This window comes from Podarcis pityusensis, assembly GCF_964106645.2.
Source record: "Podarcis pityusensis genome assembly, chromosome: 3".
Classification (NCBI taxonomy): Eukaryota; Metazoa; Chordata; class Lepidosauria; order Squamata; family Lacertidae; genus Podarcis; species Podarcis pityusensis.
This window is the reverse complement of record NC_138026.1, coordinates 72,181,994-72,205,392: the sequence shown is the minus strand read 5'-3', so window position 1 is coordinate 72,205,392 and position 23,399 is coordinate 72,181,994. Positions and strand designations below refer to the sequence as shown.

Sequence of the window (23,399 nt, the reverse complement as noted above, 5' to 3'; positions counted from 1 at the left end):
AAATTATTTATCAGATAATTTATTTATTTATCTATCAGAAAGTTCCTGGCTTCAGCCTCACATGTGTTATGAATTTACCAGGTTCTTCTAGCCTTTATCCTGTATTTGCAACATGGAGATGATAATATTAACATTACAGGCTTGTTGTAAGGATTACAACTAGATAACGCACATGAAATGGCTTTGAACATTATTGTTAGATGATGTCATGTTAAGAAAGTGAATGTTCACCCTTTCCCTTTTTTCCTTCAGGGAGGTAGATCTCTATACAGGCTACACCACCAGGAATATTTTATGCATGCCTATTGTGAGCCGAGGAAGTGTAATAGGCGTCGTGCAGATGGTGAACAAACTAAGTGGATGTGCCTTCTCTAAAACTGATGAGAACAACTTTAAAATGTTTGCAGTCTTTTGTGCTTTAGCCTTACACTGTGCTAATGTAAGTTTTGTTCCACAAAGATAGCCAAGTGCACAAAAAGTGAAATTAATAAATTTTATAAATTTATATTATCCATTTTGGATTTGTATAGCAAAGTCAGTTGTACTAATTTAATTGTTAAGGGAGGTGTCAGAGATTAAACTGATTCAGTTTTAAAGTTCCGGGATTAAGATTTGATTGTTAATAAAATGGTTACGATTAAGCTGATCCTATCATTTACAGCTTTGTTTAATTTTTTAAAAAAGTTTTCAAATTCACATGATAGTGACCATATCAATTTATTCTCTTTTAAAAGTATTCCTAATTATCCCTCAGAAATATCATCTCTGTGAAGCTAGACACAGATCTAAGTGTTTGGCTTGAGAAAGTAAGTTTAGACCCTGTGCAAACAGCCATATCTTATATAATAAAATGCTTTATTTAGATGTACCACAAAGTTCGCCATTCAGAGTGTATCTACCGTGTTACTATGGAGAAGCTTTCCTATCACAGTGTTTGTACAGCAGAAGAATGGAAAAACCTCATGGACTGCAGACTCCCACCACAACTCTGCAAAGAAGTAGAACTGTATGTTTTTAATGTGATCTTTTTGATACAGAAGTAGGGTATTCCCCATGAACACTGGCAGCTTAGCAGCTGTTGCTGTTGCGATTATCAAAGAGCCACACTAGACATGGCAAATGTATCTTTTCAATGAATATTCAGGTTTTTCAAAATACAAATAGCATCAGCGTAAGGAGGGGAGGTTGATGATTAACTGGATTTGAGTAGGCGTGGAAGTTTAATGAATTCACCCCTTTCTGCCCCCTGCTTGTAATAATGAGGAAAATCTGAAGCTAGTATATGCATTGGGAGGAAATCCCCCATTGGTAGCAGTTTAGGTCTACACCTGACCAGGCAGTTAATGAGAAAGGTTCTGTGGATAACACCATCAACCTCACATTATCATGGCCAGCAGAGAACACCCAATGAAGTGTATGACCTCACATGGGTATAGGGTCTGAAACACTCTGGGACAATCCTGTGGTTGTCATGGTGGCCATGCTTCATTAATCATTTATATAAACAGAGTGGTTACTTTCAGATCTAGCGTATCTGCTGTGCAATACTGTGTTTCCAATGCACCCAAGTATTTTACTGAAGTCAGTGACAGGGAAATAAAACACCTGCTGCATTTAGCTATGAGGCAGGACTAATTGATAATAAAACAACTAGCAGTTCTGTCGTTATGAGCCTCAACATGAGATTATGAATATTGACTTCAGAAGAATATAACTTTAAGTAACATGATAAAGTGGAATTTTAAATGTTTGGATTGCATTATTTCGTTTTAGAATATTCACTACCACTCAGGTAGCATACAAATTTGTCATAATCGAAAATCCATTATCAGCAACATTATCATTTCCTTTCATTATTCTAATTAAACATTCATGTACCCAAAGGCTTATCTGTTACATCTAACAATCATAGTATTTTTTCCAGAAACTTGAGACCTATTTTTCCTTGTGAATATTCTTTCTCAGGGTACTCCCTAATGGGCTCTTCTTGGTCTAGGTAGTACAGCATCAAAGTTCTGGCAGCTGGTGCAGTGGTAAACCCAGTTGAGAACTGCAAAACTTGCAGGAAAGAACTTGCATGTTAAATAGATCTTGACCCCACCCTTCAAATGAAATTGAACCAGTGTAACTTAGATTATACTTTATTATGTTAATTATATGTAAGACCATAAGACTGTATTCAAGGGAAATTAACAACAAAATGCCTTTCAAACATTTTAATAATGAATACCTCAGGTAACAAAACTCCCAGGCATTCACCTGGACACAAATGGCATCCTGTAGTAAAAATAATAAATGATTGACACAAAATACATGTATCCTTTATAAGGATGGCAGAGAAGGAGGGGACCACAAAAACTGCTGAGAAATTAAAGAAATGAAAGTCATAAACCGCAGCACGACCCAGCAAATACAGCAACTGCCTGTCATTCTTAACTCAGCTGCCAAGAGTTCTCAAGTTAATTCTGTCTTCTACCTGGCCTGAGGCAAAATCTACCCATAATTCCACACCTCATTTGCAGGTAGAGAACTGAGAACAGCCATTCTAGTGTCATTTCAACTGCCAAGATTCAGCACTCCACCTCAATAATTTGAGAGGTGGGGACTTACCGTACATAGGGGTGGCAAGGCTTCATCCTCTTTTGTTTTTTTTTAAAGGTTAAAAGACACTGCTTATGGTGGCAGTTTTGGCAGCAAAGCAGCAGAAGTGGAACTATGGCTGTTACAGCAACTAGATCTCCACTACTACTGCTGCAAATATTTTGAACCTACCGTATTTTTCGCTCTATAACATGCACCCGACCATAACACGCATGTAGTTTTTAGAGGAGGAAAATCCGTAGGCATGCCACCCGTAGGCATTCCCTCCATAACACGCACAGACATCTCCCCTTACTTTTTAGGAGGAAAAAAGTGAGTGTTATTGTGCAAAAAATACGATATTTTAAAAAGGGGGAGGGAAGCCTGCTGCTGCCATGATAAGCACTCCCCATAAATAGCACACAGTAATTCATGCCACCCTGGGCTCCTTTAGCCCATTTCAAGGCTCACATATTCGTATTGAACAAAGCCTGAAGTGAGCAAAAGGAGCCCATCCCTGCTTTTTATGGGAAACCACTCAGAAAGCTGTTTGTGAAGTGATGTCAGGCACTGACTTAAGAAGGATAGAGCCTTGAATTATTATACCAGAAGCTAGTGAGAATAAATCAGCATTTTTGATTTTGAAGTTAATGTTCAACAGAAGAGATTCTGGTGCAGAAAGCTTTTATCTGAACTAATAAGCATAATGTACATCTAAGAGTCTTTGGTTCTCTTAACTGTAAATATCCTTCATAACAGATTCCACTTTGATATCACTCCTTATGAAGATTTCTGGGCATCCATTTTTATCTATATGATCCATCAGTCTTGTGGGTCAAGCTGGTATGAATTCATTTTTTTAACCTTTAATTTTACAACTATTCACACTGGTTTTTATATAGTAAATGTTTTATTTGATTACCGTGAAATCATCTGGCTGTGTAGGGTATAGGATTATGTAAAATACTGTATTTGAAAATACTGAAGCAGGAAAGAGGATTTGAGATCTGTACATGTCTATACTATACAGAAATAGTAATTGCCTCATACAGCAAATTTATTACAACATTATTAGAAACAATTTTGAGGTAGTAAAGTGCAGCTAAAACAGTTTAAAAGGGGTGGGGGTGGGGGAGAAGCTTTGCCTTTGATAGCATTTACTTACAACGTAAAATATTTGCCAAAAAGGCTTTTTGAAATTTCTCCAGAATTTACAGTTTTTCCATTGGGAAATAAATAGATCCACCCTCTGCAAGTTTTGTTTATTTATTTCCCTGGAGCCTTCACATCTCTAAGTGTGAGCAAGGGCTGTTTCCGTATTTCAATCTCTAGAAGACTAAAGTGAAAGGGGCAGTTTTGGCTTGTGTAGATCTCCATGTGTGCCTCAGAGCCCTGCAGAGCTTTTGACTGGGAGAGTCGTCGTATCTTGTTCAGTTCTTCCCCCTCCCATGAAAAGTATTTATAGTCTTAATTTCACTATGTTTTGTGTTGTATCCTGTGTGTATGTGTGTGTGTACGCACACAGATATGCACCCACCTGGTTATATTTTAAACCAACATAAATATACTCACACTGAATTCTACTCGCACTGGAGGAAGGGGGTGGGGAGGCCATGTTCTCTGATTCCCCCTTCCCTCTGCAGCGCCCTGCAAAGCACATCTGGAAGGGGCCCTCCAAGGCAGCATGGTAGCTGGCAGAAGAAAGGTAAAATCCTCTCTGCTACATCCATCCTTCAGTGGAGAGCCTCTGTTCCATCTTGATTCCCTGAGAGAATTGAAAAGACAGTGGAGTGGGAATTGTAGGTTCAACCCACAATTGTTTTTATAATGGAAAATCATGTTTATGCTTCTGAGTTTGGGGCTGCATTTCCCTCAGAATGTGTCAGTCATGCTTCTGGCATTGGATGCAGCAGTTAGGTGGGAAAGGGAGCTTGTTATGAGTTGGATATCCTGTTATATTTTTTGAATACTTCTACCTTGAATAATGTTATCAGAAGTTTCTGATGTTAGGCTAAACATTCTGCAAGCAGTATAATGTTTACCTGTATTTCTAGCTTCACTTTTGATTATTTATATTTTACAACTTCAGCCTGTCTTGTATCACAAGTTTATTACAAGTTCTCGGAAGAATTGGACCTACAGATAATGGCCTGGTTCGCATGCCACACTAAGACAAACCATGGCTTGGCTTAGTTCAAGGGTGTAGTTAGTCTGGAGAGAGCTAAATCAGGAGCCGAGGTTTGCATGGCATGCTATACGAAGCCATGGCTTAATGCAGTGTAGCTGCAAAATTATCAGGAGAGAATGAAGATGCCACGATCTCCTCCCTGGAACTCAACCCATGGTATGGTTTAGGATGATGTTTGAGTCAGGCCAATGCCGTATTAAAAGTTTTCCTTGGACCTCTTTAACAGTTTTTCTGGAGGGAGCAGGGTGCTTATGTATGTAGTGGGGAGTTGGTGAAAAACCATGTTCTATAATTTGGGCAATTGGAAGCACTTACTAGTAGGGCAAATCCACCATTGGAAATAGTTCACCTTATAAAAGTATAAAAGTTCACCTTTCACTTACAAGTTTTCATAAAGCCTGCATGGAAAGTTATGCCTTTTTCAATGCAGGCCTTTTTTTTTAATGCATCAGTTAATCAACCTGTATATTAGGACAATGTGCATTTTTTCATGAATCCTGGTACAGGTTGTGATTATTGTCAGAAGGCCCTGTAATTTGAGTAGATGAATTTAAAGGTACAACTCAGTGTGGTTGTTTCTTTAAATAGTGACTCGGCTTGCGATCACAAGCATGCCTTCTTGGAAGTAAGTACCCCTGACACCAGTGGGGCTTCTCAATAAACATGCATATGGTTGAGGTGTAAGCCATAGATAGTGGCACTGTTTTAATGCTCTTAAAGCAGATTTTTTCAGTTTTGAATTTTAAAATGTCTTAGTCAGATGTATTGTAACCATAGAGGCAAGGTAGTTCTCTTTCCTGCCTTGTAAGTCTGCCCCATTTTGCACATGCAGGCACAGAAATGCAGTCAGAAAGGAAGACAGGTTGAAAAAAGAAGATTCCAGTCTTTTGCTGTCAGCCTTGAGCCTTTATGTGGAATCTGATGTTTTGGAGGAAGGGTAATTAGAGCTTTTAGCCTAGACACCAACTTTGAACAGGTGGAGTGTGGGGGGTGCAGGGGATATGTAAATATGATTTGCAATATGAGCCAAACTGTTATAACTTAACTTGAATGTACAGGCGGCATTAGCAGTGGTGCTCTTGAACCACTACAAGTGTGTTTTTCTCAAAATAATTACTCTTTTAATAAATAAATAAATAAAAGCAAAGTAGGCTGCTGAGAAATTACTTGCAGATATATATTTTTTAGCTCATGTTCCAGGGTCATAGTTGGAAGCTCTGTGGGACTCTGATGTGGACATGCAACTCTGCATGTGCAGAAGCTGTCCCACCTTCTGTGAGTTGGGAAGTGCATCCCAAGAACTCTGCAGGGAATAAGTGAAATATTGCCCTTCTTTGTATGTGTGTCAGCTTCTACACGTGTGCTCTGGAGCTGCATTATTACAATGTAAACAATTTCTCTTGGAAGTGGAAATTTGTACTGCAATTTTGCACCCAGGGCAAAATGTTAACAAAACATTCACATACACACTTCCAGCGAGTAAGGGTGACAAAGCAAAGGGATCAGGAGTGCTGCTTGAAGCCTGTGTCTTCCCTACCAGGCTATGAGGCAGTAGTAGAAATGGACCATCACAGTTCCCTCTGTCACTGTAGAGAAGGACCAGCAGCAGCAGAAGAAAGCAGTGAGAAGTGAGGAAGGAATGAGAGTATAATCAGTTTCTTTAGTGGTATTTCTGTACTAAGACAATGAAGGGAACCTACATTTGATATCCAAGCAGAGGTGCATCTGCTTTCCTCTTTTCAGCTTGGTCTCCATTTAGATGTGAACTCAACTTGTGTGCGGAATTGTAGGCTAGACATTGTTTGACCAACATTCTTCATTCTCTGCAAAAGCCAGTGGCATTGAATCTGCCATTGACCTTTTTTCTTTAACCAGAATGTTTTGAAGAGCTGGAAAACTTTATGTGGCCTTCAGTTAGCTAACTTATTATTACTTTTTTGGGGGGGGAGGGTGGACGTGAAAATGTATTATTTCTCCGCAGTACACAAATATATTTACCATGGCTGTTAGGGCAGAGAGAAGAGAGGAACTTCTGAGCTTGCATGGCAAAGCATAACTTATTGTTGAATAGATTTTTTCTTATATCATTATAAGCTCTGGATGCATTTGCAATAGATTTTAAGTAAATAAGGCCAGTAATTTTGAGGAGAATTAAAATAAACTAAAATGCTTCTGCTAATTTTTGCAACATTATCAGTGGAGCATTAAATAAAGTTTAGTGTAAAATCTCTTTTTATTCTGTTTGGTTAAAATAACTTACATTTTTTTCTTTCATTTGCTTTATCTCACCATTCTATTTTTTTAAAAGTTTTGAACTAGAAAAACTATGTCGATTCACACTGTCTGTAAAGAAGAATTACCGCCGTGTGCCCTATCACAACTGGAAGCATGCAGTTACAGTTGCGCATTGCATGTATGCTGTTCTTAAGAATAACTACAGGCTTTTCACAGATGTAGAAGTAAGTTTAGATTTTTCTCAGTATCAACATTCATATCTCAGACACGACGTGTAATTTCATGTTTTGATCAGTGTAAAATTATATTCAGCATGGAAAAAGATTTTAAATTTAAGAAATTTTTCATTTATAGTGCAATACTATACACTATATCCCACTGAGTTCAATGTGACTAAGGCCCAGGCAAATGTGTATAGTATTGCAGCTGTAATCAATTGTACATCTGCATCTTGAATTCTGTATACAATTGCAAACAGAGCATGAAGGCAGGACATGATGTGGTTCAGAAAAAGAACATTGCTGGTTTGAAATAAGGAATGTCTGCACTATTTTAAAAAGCCCAGGACCTCGGCCTTACTTAGATATAGCTAGGTATAATAGTGATACATAAAATCAGAAATAGTTTGAGAAAACCCAAAAGGGCACAGCAGGGTTAGCTAACCTGGTGCCTTCCTGATATTGGCAGACTGCAACTCCCATAATCCCTGATCATCACTAGCTAAGGCAGATCAGGAGGATGTTGCATTGACTACCTCTGGGGCACAACTTTGGATAACAAAGGACATCTGGTTAACACACAGCTAGCCTTTGGACTTCTTAATACAGATTGTACTATAGTAAGCCTGCAACTTATGCACATTTAATTTGTGTGCATTCAGCTTTACACACAAGGCAAAAATTAAAAGGGGCAGAAAGGGGGCAGTTTCCCAGGGGAAATGATTTTGGCAATCCTACCCATCGTTGAACCCAATGGGTTTTGACTACACACGATTTTGACTTTAACCACGATCCCTGGAATAGAAACCCCGTGTAAGTAGCGGGCTTACTGTACACTGACCTTTATTTTAGAAAACTTTATTTTAGAACATAAAACTTCATTTTAGAACATGGTAATTAGACTCATTGTGAAAATGAATTAAAATAAGTAGTAGAAATCCTGGGAAGTTGCTAGTAACTAAGAAGGGCACAACCCTCTCTCTGGAATCATCCCAAAATTAGAAGGTGGCCAGAAGGAACTTAAGTACCGTATTTTTCGCCCTATAGGACGCACCTTTTCCCCTCCAAAAATGAAGGGACAAATGCAGGCTTCAGGAAGCTATCCCCCCAGCTCGGCAAGCTATCGCTCTCGGACCCGTTCTGGGGGCTGGGGTCGGGGGAAGCTCGGGCTTCCCCCGCCCCCAGCCCCACAAGCTCCGGGAGCGATGGCAAAGCTGCGCGCAACGTTGCCATCGCTCTTGGACTCTCCAGGCTTCGCGCAGCTCTCCTGTGCGCCCAGGCTTCAAGCTTCGCGCAGCTCTCCGCAAGCCGTGGGAGCCCGTGCTGGGCTCCCACGGCTTGTGGAGAGCTGCCTGTTCTGGGGGCTGGGGTTCGGGGAAGCTCGGGCTTCCCCCGCCCCAGCTCCGCGCCTGGGGGAAAAATAATCCCCCCTTTATTTCCCCCCCAAAAAACTAGGTGCGCCTTATGGGCCGGTGCGTCCTATGGGGTGAAAAATACGGTATTCTTCTGTGAAGGACAACATCACCCATTGGTGTCCAGAGGCTGGGCTTAGCTTTATTCCTATAATAACTACGATCAGTGAGAGATCACCACCTAGTCCTCATTCTGCTTCTGCTGGGACAGCAGGGTTTTCTGTTTTAAACGCCATGCAATACATGATGACTCTTAGCCTACTCTTTCTCTAGATTCTCTTTCCACCTCCTCTGTCTCCCTCCCACATCAGGAAGGACAGGGAAAGGTGGGGGAAGAGAGAGAGACAATTGTACAGTGGAAAGACCACAAAAATAGTAGGAATGGTGCAACCAGATATTCTGCCCATTGGAGTATGGAAAGGCTTAATGTTCTCATTTTGCGTATCCTGCTCCTATGAACAAGCTTCTGAACCCTGAGGCTCACACTCTGGTTGTGCCTGAGTCCAAAGGAGAGTCTGTCCCTTTCCAAGCAGTTTTCTTCCTCTCTCGTAGCAGTTATCTAGTTAACAGTTCAGTTTTCAATTGATATCTTGGGTCCTGGTGGCTTCGGGACTCATCCCAGTGGAGATGGGGAGTTCAGCAAAGCCTGTAAGCCCTGTGCTGCATTTTTGTGGTGCCCCATACTATTATTTGTTTCCTCTGTATCACACAGTACTGACCGCAGCCTGATACAATATATGCGGGTGCTCTGACCCACTAAATGTTTGTAAAATTCATGGCAGATATAAAAAGGTTCTCTTCTGTTGTTTTGGAAAAATAGCTGAATGTTGAAAAATCAATGCAAGTACTATTTAAGGCACTGAACAGAACATAGCAGTGACACGCTCTCTGCCTAAAGGACTTATAATCTATTAAGGCGGATGTCAGGTGCCTGGAACAGAGTAACTGAATATTTGCCCACAGGTGACGTGCAGTTTGCTCTGGTAAACAGTACATACAGCATACATGAAAATGCCTCCGTTGTAGTTATAGTGTGATTTATTATCTATATAGGAATATATATAAACAAAAAAGAATCTTGTGGCACTTTGAAGATTAAAAATATATATTGTGGCATGGCCTTTTGTAGATTATAATCCCCATATACAGATGCATGAAGCATTATTCAGTGTGGGCAGGCATATACACACAGGGGTAGAGCAGCCTCAGCTAATGGTGAGGGATGATGGGAGCTGTAGTTTGGTGACATCTGGAGGACCACAGGTTAGCCACCTTTGGCACTGAGAAAAGCAAACAAACCAGTGAGGTCAGAGGGAAATAAAATTCAAGAAATATAAGCCGTGGGAATTACACTGAATCTCAAATTTAGGTAAAATTATTACAGTGATCATTCACAAAGCACTATTGATAGTACACACTTCTTTACATAGGTAAAATAACATCTGTGGAAAAAACCTCTCCTCAAGCCACATGTTAGAGCTGAACCTCTTTTCAAAGTTTTAAATCAGCGGTTTCCTCCTGAAATTTTGCTTTAGAGTTGCTTTGCTCAAGAATGGTTACTTGCAAAACATCAAGTTTGAAAGCAAGCAGAAAAACCTAATTAGCATTGAGGACTAATACTGAAGTCATTTTTGCCAATGTATGATTTCCTAAATTTATTCATTGCACTTTGTACCGTAGTGTGAAGCAGTGCCTTGCAGATTCATTAGGCAGGAAAGATGATGAGATCTTAAACAGCTGCTGCCAGAAATTTGATAGTAAACAAATGTTCTGACATGTATGAGCTCAACACGGGGCTGCTGTTTTCAGTGTCAGCCAGGTGTTTCTCATAATGATTGGCTTTCTGTTTCAAGCCCAAGTCAAGATAAAACCCTAAATGGCTTGGACTAGGTTATCTGAAGAACGGTCTCCTCCCTCTTTTACCTGTCCATCTGTTACAGAAGCCCTGCACTGACAAGGGAAGCACACTAGAGACAGGCCTTTTTAGTGGTAGCTCCCTGGTTGTGGAACTCTCTTCTGAGGAAAGTTCTGTGGTTTGAAGCAGGCAACCAAGACATATATTTATTCTGCTGAACTTTTAATGGCTTTTAAATAGCTATTCAATTTTAACCTGAAGATTGCCACTTGTCCACTTTTAATTTTAATTTTAATTTATTTGAGTTAATTGTGGGATGTATCTTAATTTATTGATCGCTTGTTTTTATGCATTGTCTTACTGGTATGATGTTAGCTGCTCTGAGGCCAGCTTTGGCCGGGAAGAGCGAGATATTAATAATAATAATAATAATAATAATAATAATAATAATAATTAATGCACTAAATAGTTATTCCATTTTTGTATGCTTGCTTTAAAGAAGCGATAAAACCATAGCAAAAAATTGGTATTAATTGCATCTAATTTTTAGTATATTAAGTTATATGTTTTGTGGTTGCAAACCACCTTGAGGGTCTTTTGAGGGCCAAAGGGTGGGATATAAATATTTTTTAAAATATAAATAAGGCTTCAGGGTGTTTTTCCTGTTAATGGACTTGTTGGAATGTTTGGAGGGAATAGAGTGACATCTAGTGGTACTAAATTAATCGGAACACTGATTACATATTCTGTCTGCTTACAATCTAGCGAAGAGGACTTATGGTTGCATGTTTATGTCATGACCTGGATCACAGGGGTTATAGCAACAGCTATCTTCAGAAGTTTGATCACCCATTGGCAGCTCTTTATTCTACTTCAACAATGGAGCAGCACCATTTTTCACAGACAGTATCAATATTGCAGGTAAATTGCATTCCCAGTATGTTCTCTTTTTGAGCAAAAGGTAAAGCGAGGCTTTGATGGCACGTTGGATAGCTCCATGCATGGCTCAGGCTGGAGATTTCATAACAGCAGACCTCAAATGTTGTTTCAGCAGCAGTCATCCTTAGGCTAAAACATGGGTAGGCAAACTAAGGCCAGGGGGCTGGATCCGGCCCAATTGCCTTCCAAATCCAGCCCGTGGGCGGTCCGGGAATCAGTGTGTTTTTACATGAGTGGAATGTGTGCTTTTATTTAAAATGCATCTCTGGGTTATTTGTGGGGCATAGGAATTCGTTCATTTCCCCCCCCTTCAATAGTCCGGCCCCCTACAAGGTCTGAGGGACAGTGGACCAGCCCCCTGCTGAAAAAGTTTGCTGACCCCTGACTAAGCCCTAGGCAGGAGTTTCAGCTCGATCTCAGTAGCATTTTGTGATAGGAGCCATTTCATTTAAATGGGCCCAGCCTGCTTGAACAAGACTGGCTGCAAGCTCTGCACCTTTCTACAGGTTTGCAAAGAGTTCTTGGAAATACGATCTTTCCATTACAATTTTGATATTTTCCCTTTATTTCATGGTTTATTCTGGAATTTTTATTTATGCTTTATACCTATCAGTCATCTTGTGATGAGGCCCTACATGCTACATTAGATAACTGTATAATTAATATTTGTGAAACAATGCTTGAAACCAAAAAGAAAACATAATTACATTTAAGGAGAAATACTGGCATTACTTGTGTTTATTTATGATTTCTTAAATTTGCATTGTAGTTCTAAACAGTGTTTCAAATCCATGCTTCCCAGAAATTTACCTAGAGATGATATGAAGTAATGTGGTGCAGTTAAAAAACAAAAGTATTATTAAGGTATTTTCATAGATCCACACTGCCACCCAATCCAAACTTCCATCCAACTGTTTGTTACAAACAACGCAGAGATGTTGCTACAATTAGCAACCCTGTATTGAATTCTTTCCCCTCACCTGTTATGTGTAAAGGCACCCCATCATCATATTGTGCACTTGTCTGCCCCATAAACACCAGCCAATGAAGTGGAACAAGAAAACACAGCATCATAATGTTACACCATGAGTTATTTGGTGGCATCTCTGTTTCTTGTAATTCATAGTTTCAACTTGGAAAAGGTGTGGTTTGCACATAAGGCTCAGCCAAACGATATATTAGCATGAACAATCAAGTACAGTATGTCAGTACAAAGAGTGGAAATCACAGTCTTTTTGCTCCTCTCTGGTCCAGCCATGCTACCTGGAAGGGAGCCATGATTTGACTTAGTGTTATATGTGTACCCAGGCTTGTAGTTTGTCTTGCTCCAAACAAGCCACAAGCTCTAGCCAAGGCTTGTTCTCAGCTTACCAGTTATTTTGGGGAGACAAACCATGTCTTAGCTCTGGGTAGTACAGATGTAGTAGAACTAGGGAGGAGCAAAGTGGCCCTGATTTTCATTCTGGGCACCTGACCTCTTGCTCATTTACATTTAGCCATAGTTTGGCTTAGCATTACATGTAAACTAGGTTGCTTTCTCTTGGTTTCTCTTCCACGAGATTGTTTTTGAAAAGTTAGTGTGCCTAACTAAGCTTTGAAATGCTGTATCCGACTTCATAATGCTTAGATTGTTAGTAATACTTTAAGCATGACGAGGTTTGGATCCAGTCCAGTGCCTTTTGAGGGTGTTGTCAGAATCTTGTGTTACATACAGCAGTGCTGTATGTTTGAATGTGAATCGAGTTTAAAAGACAGTTCTAAAACAATGGTTTAAAATAGTTCAAAATAATATATTAGCTTGTTCATTTTAAAAATTCTGTTTTTATAGCTGGAAGGCCACAATATCTTTTCTAATTTGAGCTCTAGTGAGTATGAGCAGGTGCTGGAAATAATCCGCAAAGCCATCATTGCTACAGACCTTGCTCTGTACTTTGGAAACAGGAAACATTTGGAAGAGTTGCATCAGTCAAGATCACTAAATCTTAAAAATCAAGCACATAGGTAAAGAGCAAATGAATATTTATAATTCACTTTTAAGTCATGTTGTTTTAGCCGTGTCCATTGTTTTAATTTGCTTTAAAGGTTTGGTTTACTGTGTATTGATGTCCATATAAATCTTCAAAAATAAAGGAATCATTAGAAGAGTGTTAGCATATGTTGTGCAGTGCCTTTAAGCATGAAATCTTATATGAACTTGTTTATAGAAGTATAGTTGCAGAAACAAAATCTGAGCTACTCTCTGACATGCCTTACACAGGCAAATAGATAATAAAAACTTGAATGCGTAACTCTGCCACTTTTCTTAAGAAAGTTTTAAAAATGAGATCTGTGAAAGGTTACACCAGGGTTTGGGAACTTGTGTATTTCCATATGTTTCTGGACTACAACTCCCATCATTTTGACCAGGCATGGCAAACTTGGCCCTCCAGATGTTTTTGGGACTACAACTCCCATCATCCCTAGCTAACAGGACCAGTGGTCAGGGATGATGGGAATTGTAGTCCCAAAACATCTGGAGGGCTGAGTTTGCCTATGCCTTATTTTGACCATTAGTCAGACTGGCTGAGGCTGCTGGGATTTAGAGTCCTGCAACATCTGAATATTAATCAGATTAATATTAATCTGAACATCAAACTTAAGTTATTTCCGTAGCAATCTTAACTGCTGCTACATAAATATAAGAATATATTTTTAAACAAAATAGCAAATGTTACCTCTTTAAACTGCACAATAGCTTTCCAGTTGTTATATTCTAGGGATCGTGTGATTGGGCTGATGATGACAGCTTGTGACTTATGTTCTGTGACAAAATTGTGGCATGTTACCAGAACGACAGCCAGCGATATATATGCAGAATTTTGGGCGGAGGTACGTGCATTTTATTGTTTATATGTTGGCATATGCATCACATAGGCATGTGCATCATTAAACCTAATTTTATTGGAGGCATCAAGTACTTCTGTTTCACAGAGCAATTCTACCAAGTTGTGGAAGGGAGGAGTTGGAGTGGACAAACCACAGAATCCAAAGCATTGCTGGGCTCACACTTTTATTCTCTCCTCCACCCTTTTCCAAGCTTAAAAAAAATGCAGTGGATTATTATTTATTTAGAATATATATATATATATAAACCCACTTTAATAATATTATTTTTTTAAAAAATAACAACAACCCCAAAGAGAAGTGCAATAACAATATAAAACAATTATCATTAAAAGCATCAAAATTTATAGAGAAGTACATGGGGCTAAGATTGTATGTCCTGATGGACTTCCTTGAACAGAAAGGTTTTTAGCAGGGGTATAGAACAGTACAACAAGGGTACCTGTCTACTGTTATAGGCAGGGAGGGAGCAGCAAAGCACAGGAGCTCTCACACTGAAATACTTATTACATATGTGGTGCAAGTTCCATAGAGTGGAGTGTTCGAAGAGACACAGGAAGCAAAGCAACCTTATGGCTTTATATATTATATAGTAAAACTTTGAATCTGGCTTACTAGTGAATCAGCAATCAGTGTAGATCTTTGAGTAAAGGTATAATGCTGACTTAATCCCACTCCTGTCAGTAATCATGTTGCAGCATTCTGCACTAACTGCAGCTTCCAAACCAACAGCAAGGGAAGCTCCCCACAGAGTTTATTTCAGTAATCCAGTCTTGAAGTTACCACTCCCTGGACTACTGTGATCAATTTACCTTGGTCCAGGGACAGCCTCAGCTGTTGCACCAGCTGAAGCTGAGGAAAGGTATTCCTTGCTACAGAGGTCACCTGGGCCTTTAGTGAGAAAGCTGAATCCAAGGGAACACCCAGACCACTGTTCTTTTTGGCCTCACCCACACACAGCTATTTGGAAAGAATTAAAGCAGCTGTTTTAAGCCTAGTTCTTGCAAACAAAGAGCCTGTATGTACCACGGCAGATTGCAGGTGGAGGCACACGTTTGAATGCTTCTCCTCACAGAAAAGCTTCCTACATATACAATACTCGCAGCTCAGGGACAAGATGAGACTAGTACCTTCCTCACTGAGATCTAGAGTTTGTAGAATATGGAAGATCACTCATCCATATCAGCCACCACTGGCAATTTGTGAGAATCTGTGAGAACTATGTCTTTGCATTGGGACATGGACATTTTTCTTCCTGTTTGATTTTTGTGGGACATGGGAGTTGCAGAGACTCTGTTTCTCACACAAAAATCCCCTCCCCCACCACCCCAGTGCTGTCAAGGTACATTTGAGCCCATCTATCAGGTTCAACACATTCATGAAGGAAAGGACTGTCAGCAGATATTGGCCACAGTAGCTGTTTGATACTGGAAACTTCAAATTTAGGGTCAATATGGCCTTGAATAAAAACTCCAGGGTGTGACTGGACTGGGTGGTGGGCGGGATGACAACATAGGAGGGGTTATTGCTTTCTTGCCTTGCTTGTGGGCTTTCTGGAGATAACCTAACTGGCTGGACTAGATTTCTCCTTGGTCTGATCCAGCTGGGATTTTCTGTGCTGAAAAATCATTTCCTTCAGTTGTTTTTCTTAATCCCAAGCCACTGATATTAATATATTGAGTTCTAAATACCTGTTTGTATATACATGAGAAACATTTTTGGACCAAATAACCTGGAATAACCCTTTCTTTGGTCTTGCACTTTATTTTAGGGTGATGAAATGAAGAAGTTAGGTATTCAACCTATTCCTATGATGGACAGAGACAAGAAAGATGAAATTCCTCAGGGCCAAGTAGGTCTAAAAATGTTTGAAGTTTCAAAAAGCTGCTTCTGGGGGGTTGAGGGATCCTTCGGCATGGCATGGGATGAGGAAATGGGAGAATCTGGCCATGTTAGAGCCAAGCCAACAAAACTAGAAGGGGCTGCCAACGCTTATTGTAATAAGCAGGTACTTAAAGATGGCTGGAATTCTATGGAAGTCTGGTCATTAGTTTGTGGGTGAGTCATCTCCCCTCTCCCCCAAAACCCAGAACAAAAAACCCAAGGAAATTACTTACTTGTTTATCTTCTGTTGACTTTGTGACAAACCCTAGTAGGAAATATAAAGATGGTTTTAAGCTGGAAGCTGGAAATACTGAAAAAAATAGGTCTGGTGCCAACCTATGAGAATAGGGAAGGGTCGGCCAAACTGAGGGCTCTTCTTTTGCATTCAGAAGGTCACTGATTCAGTCCCCAGCCTCTTTTGTTAAAATTATCTCAGGTAAGAGTGCTAGGAATGACCTCTCTGTATCCAAAAGCCTAGAGAAATCACTGTCAGTAAGAGTAGAAAATACTGGGTTAGATGGACAGAGTCAATACATGGACAGATAACCATATACAAGGCTAAAAGAGTGTTAGAACACTGGACATTCTCTTTTAAGGTTCAGATTTTTGAATCACTACCATAACTTTCAGTTCAGGCTTCAGAAGTTGTACAACTGCTGTACTTACTTGAGCTCTGTTTTTCTACTAATGTTAGTGGCAAGCTTGTTAACATACCCACAAGTAGTTACTCTAGGGGTCGTCCCCCCCCATTTATAAGACTGGTATTGCTAATAACAAATATCCAGACAATTTTCCTGCCAAGTAAATTTGTTACAACACCTTTCCAATTTGCTTAATACAGCTTATGTTGATTTTTATTCTGTTCTATTTGATTTTTTTTTCCAGATTGGGTTCTTCAATGCTGTAGCCTTGCCCTGCTATAACACCCTCTCACAGATCCTCCCTTCCACTCTGCCACTACTTCGAGCTTGCAAGTAAGCTATAATTTGCACAGAATCCTTTTTCCAGCTGCAGACCACTGCACATGCTATCTAGATATTCTTTCTGAAGTATAAAAGTTGACTGGGGGAGAGGTAGCCAGTCCTCCCTGGTGTTAACTAGATACCGTCTAGAACTGAGTAATTGTAGTGCATGTGCAGATCCTTGACTTAATGCAGAAGCAGCTCAGTAGATGAGCTGGGCCCTCAACACAAGCTTCCTGGCAGGTACGTCACAGCTGCTTACTGGGAGGGAGAGGTGCAGTCGTGGGGGAAGTCAGTGTGGGTGCTTCTGCAGGAATACCAGATTGGCTCTGCCAGTTTGCCTGCACAACACTGACCTTCCCTCTACCTTACCCTCCCTTTTCCCTCCTGAGAAGTTAGTGTTGCCCTTCTGCCCCACCACGGAAACCACTTCTGACTTTATTAATCTTTGTCCTATGCCTCGTGGTGGTTTTATTCTTCAAACCCAAATAGACAAGCTATAGGCATATTAAGAATGATTTGCTACTTAAAGGGAATATGGAATCGATGGAGGCACAAGAGAACTGGCCAGCAGTATCAACCATCGTGTTTTATTTACAAGTTTACTTGTACACCACTCTTTGGTCAAGTACTTTATAAATCTTCTAAATAAACAAACATGGAACCCATCAAATGTGGCAAGCATATCCATGTTTTAAGCACATAAATAAGCATGGAGGTTTTCTTGTGTGTCCCACCAGCATCTAAAGATGGAACTAGGGAGATGGCCTGATCTGCTTAGGTCTAGTCTCAGGAACACACTGCCTAGGGCAAGAGGCTCCCTTGCTCTCTCTGATGGTCTTGTGTGAGTGTTAAGACCTTTTTGTTATAGAAAGCTTTTGGGCTGTAACAAGTCATTGTGACCCTCTTGGGTTTAGATTTTGAAGTTGTTTGTGGAAAATTCCTTTTTACTTTTTGCTGGTCTGTTTTAATTGATTTTTCAAAAAGAATGTTTTAGTGATTTGTGCTTCTGCATTGATATCCTTATTGCTGTATTGTTTCATTGGTTTTGGGTGTGGTTCGCTGCCTCAGACATGTTATGGAAAGGTGGAGTAAAAAAACAGCTTAATCAAAAAGTAAATATTGCCATCACTGCCATCTCAGCCCAATGTTTGGTGGGTGTACTGATTACATGTCTTAAGTTAAATGCCTTCACCAGACAAGTCACCCTTCTCAGCGTAACTTGCCTTTCAAAAATAAAGAGGATTTGGAGATGTTCCATAGTTGACTTTTTGTTCTTTTTCCCCCTGTAACTTCTTTACTTTTGTGTGTGTTTGGATTATACAGTCAATTAAATTATAATAATATCATTGTACTTGGGGCTGTAAGCCCTGCTTATTCCTTTCACCAACCCTGCCTACCTGCCAAGGTCTTTGCCAATTCCCCTCACTCACACTTGGCCAGCCCCCTCCCTTGATACACACACACACTCACTTACAGCTCACTCTAATCCTGCCCTCTTTTAAAGGAGGAAGCCGCTTCAGAGGGTGATTTTCCAAAGAGCCTCCCCTTTCTCTTAAACCTCGCTGCAGCTGCGTTTAACGGAGGGGAGTAGGTGTTTCACAGAGCAGTTTGCCAACATACACCTCATGACCCTCTGATCTCTCCTGGTGTAGTACTGAGCACCCAGGTCAGGCCCACCCACCTCATCCATCTAAGTTTTGGTAATATATATGTCAGGTCAGCCTCTTCATTCATGAACAAGTTGTGGATGTGCATGATCTTATTGTGGATTGATCTGGCATTCAGTAGCAGCAGCACCAAACCAGAGGACTCAACGCATAAGCTGCCAGTAACTTCTAGAAGAGTGGCAGGGCTGAAATGCTTCCACCCCAGCAGGAAGAATATGCTAATTTCACTATGACAGGCAGCGGCAGTTTAAGGCGTGTCCATGCATATGTGCATCACACCAAACAGAAGTGACACGAAAACATCACAAAAAGAGGCAGGGCAAGGGCAGAACAGGGTGTTTGCAGGCTTTTTCAATTGTGTTTCAAATGTGCATGATTTCACTTAAACATGCCTCCCTAAAGTAGCAACCTAAAGGTAAATACCCTTTAGTGACAACACCACCACATGTGCCAGAGTTGCTGTTACAGTGAGTCATGCTCTGAGCCACGTTCCAGCTGTATGCACTCAGCCAGCAATCAAGCCGTATCAGTCAGTGCAATCAGCAAAAACACTCACTTTTCCGCAGGCAGCTATCTAACACGACAAACTGATAGCTAAATTCCAACTTGATTCCCCAGTTAAATTGCAGTTTGATTTCCCAGCATGTGATAGTTTACTCATTAATTTGATTAGCAGGACTCTCTGTACGTGGTGTAGGGGGAGAAACATATTTAAGAGAGATGGAAAATAAAACATTTAAATTAATTATTCTTGGAAAATAAGGTGAGTGAAACGCAATGATGGGTTCTGTTCAGTCTTAGGGACTTCACTCTGGATTTGTGTAGTGTTTGCTCTTTAGCCTTTTCTTCTCCTGAAAGTATCCCATAACGCAGTGGAGGTTTAAGATCAGAGTTTTCCTTCTCCTAGATGGGCTACCTTCCTACATTGTCGAGTCCTATCTACGCCTCATTTCCCTCTAGAGCACTGCCTTCTTAACCACTGGACCCACTATTGGTCTCATCCGTTCAATCAGCCAGAGCCTGCCTTTGCATGCAGGAGAAGTCCCTAACTCACTGATGATTTGAGACCCATCGGCCACCCGTACCTGGTTTAGCTGGCCAGTTGAAGCCATTCCTGGGGTGTGGCCACTGTTGCATGCTGATGGCTTCTAGAAGCCACAAGTGAGAGCTGAGTATTGGGTGGGGAGCAAAGGTGGACAAACTACCCCAGAAGGAGCACAACATGTTCCCCACCAGAGGTACTACCCCTCCCCTAACACCCCATACACCCAGGTATTAGTAACCTGATTAGTACTTGTAATGAGACAGAAACCCATTCAGGCCAAAGGTGACAGATTTGAACTTCTCAGTAAATTGTAACTGAGTGGTTTCATTCTGGAGTCTCCTTCTGAAGTTTGAAAAAAAAATCAAAGAGATCAAGCCCTATAAAATATTATTGTTGCTGACTTTTGTATACCATAGATATCTTAGTTTGGAAATAAAGTAATTTTATGTTGAATGTTGGCTCTTTTTGCCTCTCCAGGGAAAATCTTAAACAATGGGAAAAAGTGATACGAGGAGAAGAAGCATATGGATGGATACCAGCACAGACAAATAGCCCTTCAACAGATGTGCTACCTGTGGAAATTACAGACTGATTCACATTTTAAAATTTCTTTGAGACTCCCACCACCTTTTAAGGCTTTTAAAAGGATAAAAATACTGCAAATTCTAACTGGGAAGACTTGTGCACCTTTCTTTTCTTTGCTGATCCAGTGTGTACAGAGAGACTGATGAACAACTCAACTATTGCAGAATCAGCTATCAAAGCAAATGCTTGGCTTGTAAATATAAGACTGCCTTTTTCTCATGGGCTACTTTGCTGAGGCCTTAATTTAAAATTGTTGGGCAAGGAAGGCAAATCTTGGGTGTTGCTTTTGCATTTTGTCTTTGTAGCAGAGATTTTCAGTGGTACTTACAACACTATACTGTGGCTGGCTTTAATGCCAGTTTCACTTGGGGAGTTCTTGGCTATACATAGGACATTTCCACATTGTTATTGTAATGTTTATGTTTGATCTCTGTGCAATCAGCTCAGATGCTACCAGAAAATATCTGGGACTGAAACTATCTTTGAGTTTACAGTACTTGAATTAATCTTGCTGCAAATGTGTGTGGGGGAGGAGGAATTTAACATCCAGATAGAAGACTCCAGAAATTATTCTGTTTACATCATGGAACACTGCTCTACTGCAAACATGTTAAACATTTGAAAGGTATAACCAGTGCTATTTTTCTAGAAAAAGAGGTGCCAGAGCTTACCATGGACACCTCCCATGTTCTCTTATGATGGCAATGTGCCCACTTGAGAGGTGCTGGAACTGGGTTCCTGTGCATTCCCTGAAAAAAAGCCCTGGGTGTGACCTATGGTTCTTCAAAGTGATTTCATCAGCTACAATATGTGCCCATTTTTACAATGGAAATAATAGAATATGTGCCTCTGATAAGTAGAGATGTAGTTGTCCTGTAAGGTACTAAGAGGCCTTCCTGTCAACATTAGTAAGAGTAATGGGCTTAAATTTCAAATTTGGCAACAGAAATCTGCCAGGTATTTAAATTTATATTTTAGCAAGTATTAGAGACAAGTCTCCAAATCCCAACTAATCCACAAAAAACAGGACCTTCCAGACAAAAGTTTTCATGGTACCATCACAGTAAATGAAACTAGGTTTTGTGTTGCTCACTTGTACTGTGTGCGTTCTGTTCTGCCCTTCCATTTGAATTCCCAAACAACTGAGAGCTTTTAAAAAACAAAACAAAAAACAAAAACAAAAAACACCCTCCTTAGTATTGTAAGCAGGTTGCCTTCTTAACCAGAGAGTGATTTGGAAACCCTTGCACTTGAATACTGTGAATGAAGGTCTGTACTAACTTGGGCCCCTATTCTGCAAATAATTACATTATGTGAAGTCAGTGTATACTTCTTTGCAGAATTGAGTTTCAGACCTAGTGCAAACATATTAACCTTAATAGGCATGTAGGATGTATAAATAAGCCATTGAGTTTAATCCTCACTCCTCTGACCTCAGCAAGTTCTGTTGTTAACTTGAATGAATTTTGAGCTAGTATATCCTTTTCTTTTCCCTTTATCTTACACTGTTCTCTCAAATCTCCCAGGTGTGTAAAGTCTATGAGTGGCGAGGGAGCAAGATTGCACTTTCCTATGGGCCTGGCTGCCATTTATGTACTGTATGTAACATTTAAATGACTGTACATAAAATGTCCACCATGTATAGGCCTGATCTGCACAAATCACATGCTGTGTGTGATGTGTGTGTGGCGTGTGTGTGACTGTGGAATGGCCATGTCCATGTTGGCCTGCTTACTTTTGTGGTCATGTGCACCACTGCAATGCAACCCTTGTAGGCATGGCCAACAGGAAATGCAGCTCTCAAGAGTCACCGCCCCTGATTTAAGACATGCATGTGAAGAAGCGGTAGGGGACACTTTACTAGTGCTTTTTCTATTGCTGCTTAGATGTATTCTCAACAGTGTGACAATGAAATGGAAGGTACTGTGAGAATATCTTTATGCAGGTTGATATCTGAGAGATGGTCTAATAACCCTGAAAAGAACTGGTGTGCCAAGTTCATTACTTGACAATAGAATCACATGCTATAATTCTCGGAGTACTTTTTTGTTGCTGCTGTTGCTGCTGCAAAACTTTAAATATAGCACAATCATTAAGAGTGAACCCTTGCCATTATGGAGGACTGTTAGAAGCAGACTTCGTTCTCGCCAATGCCCTGTGCAGAATAAACAACTCTTTTTACAGTTCACATACATAGATCCTATGGTAGATTTGAGGCAATGTTGCTTTAGCATAATATCTGTTAGTTTTTATCTGACTAATAGACAGTGCTGACTTTTTCATTGTTGTTCAACATTTTGTACAGACTGTACTGTCAGTACATTGTTCACAATGCTGCATTAGCCCCAAAATATTTATCTTTCCCCCCCCAATCAAATGGGTTTCCAAAAAGATTTGCTTTAACAGCAAATACTGTTACAAGTTTGTATGTAAATGTGCACTATCTGGTCAGAAATATAATTGCAGAAATATGTTTGAGCCTTTGTTTTACACAAAACATTTAGATTTAAATCTGTGATTTGGGGGGTCTTTTTAAAGACCCAGTTTGTTGAATGGATCCAGTTGACTTCACTGCCCTAAGGGTAAAGGTGGTCTGCTGATTCACTTTAATCATTCTTATCTTCATATATGGGCATTGCTGCCCAGCAGAACCGAGTCCCTATTAAAGAAAGAACATAAACTAGTATGATCAGATTTTGTTCATTCGGACAACTGCATATATGTGTCTATGTATGTCTTATATATTTTTTCTGATTAATGCAAAGCATTTCTATGCACAGTATGCACGCACACACCCTAGAAAAATGACAGAGTTAGTAATGCAAGAAACAGTTCCATATATGTGATATTTTAATATTTTTTTAAATTGCCAAATATTCAGACTTCAGGCTGGTTCACACTGTAGTGGCAATGGTACATATGGTGCAGCTTGATATCTATGCA

At 40.1% G+C, this 23,399-nt stretch overlaps 2 protein-coding genes across 3 annotated transcripts in view; one reads left to right on the top strand and one right to left on the bottom strand.

The window, feature by feature from the left end:
- PDE10A (phosphodiesterase 10A) overlaps positions 1–23,399 on the top strand; it is a 120,095-nt gene that overhangs the window by 65,814 nt on the left and 30,882 nt on the right. The window contains exons 13-21 of the mRNA XM_081000765.1: positions 253–439; positions 864–1,006; positions 3,340–3,423; positions 7,077–7,227; positions 11,254–11,409; positions 13,256–13,428; positions 14,184–14,295; positions 16,082–16,162; positions 17,080–17,168. Of these exons, the coding sequence (XP_080856891.1) occupies positions 253–439; positions 864–1,006; positions 3,340–3,423; positions 7,077–7,227; positions 11,254–11,409; positions 13,256–13,428; positions 14,184–14,295; positions 16,082–16,162; positions 17,080–17,168 (1,176 nt within the window). The remainder of the gene's footprint in view (positions 1–252; positions 440–863; positions 1,007–3,339; positions 3,424–7,076; positions 7,228–11,253; positions 11,410–13,255; positions 13,429–14,183; positions 14,296–16,081; positions 16,163–17,079; positions 17,169–23,399) is intronic.
- The window catches only part of LOC308474458 (uncharacterized protein), a 34,540-nt gene that overhangs the window by 7,165 nt on the left and 3,976 nt on the right, over positions 1–23,399 (bottom strand). Inside the window, exons 3-4 of one of the 2 annotated variants that reach the window (XM_081000762.1) lie at positions 16,428–16,459; positions 3,433–4,345 (exon numbers count right to left, since the gene is read on the bottom strand). In XM_081000762.1, coding sequence (XP_080856888.1) covers positions 4,301–4,345; positions 16,428–16,459 — 77 coding nt within the window. In that variant the 3' untranslated portion in view covers positions 3,433–4,300. Of the gene's footprint in view, positions 1–3,432; positions 4,346–16,427; positions 16,460–23,399 lie in introns of those variants that run through there. The other variant, XM_081000761.1, reaches the window with a different exon arrangement.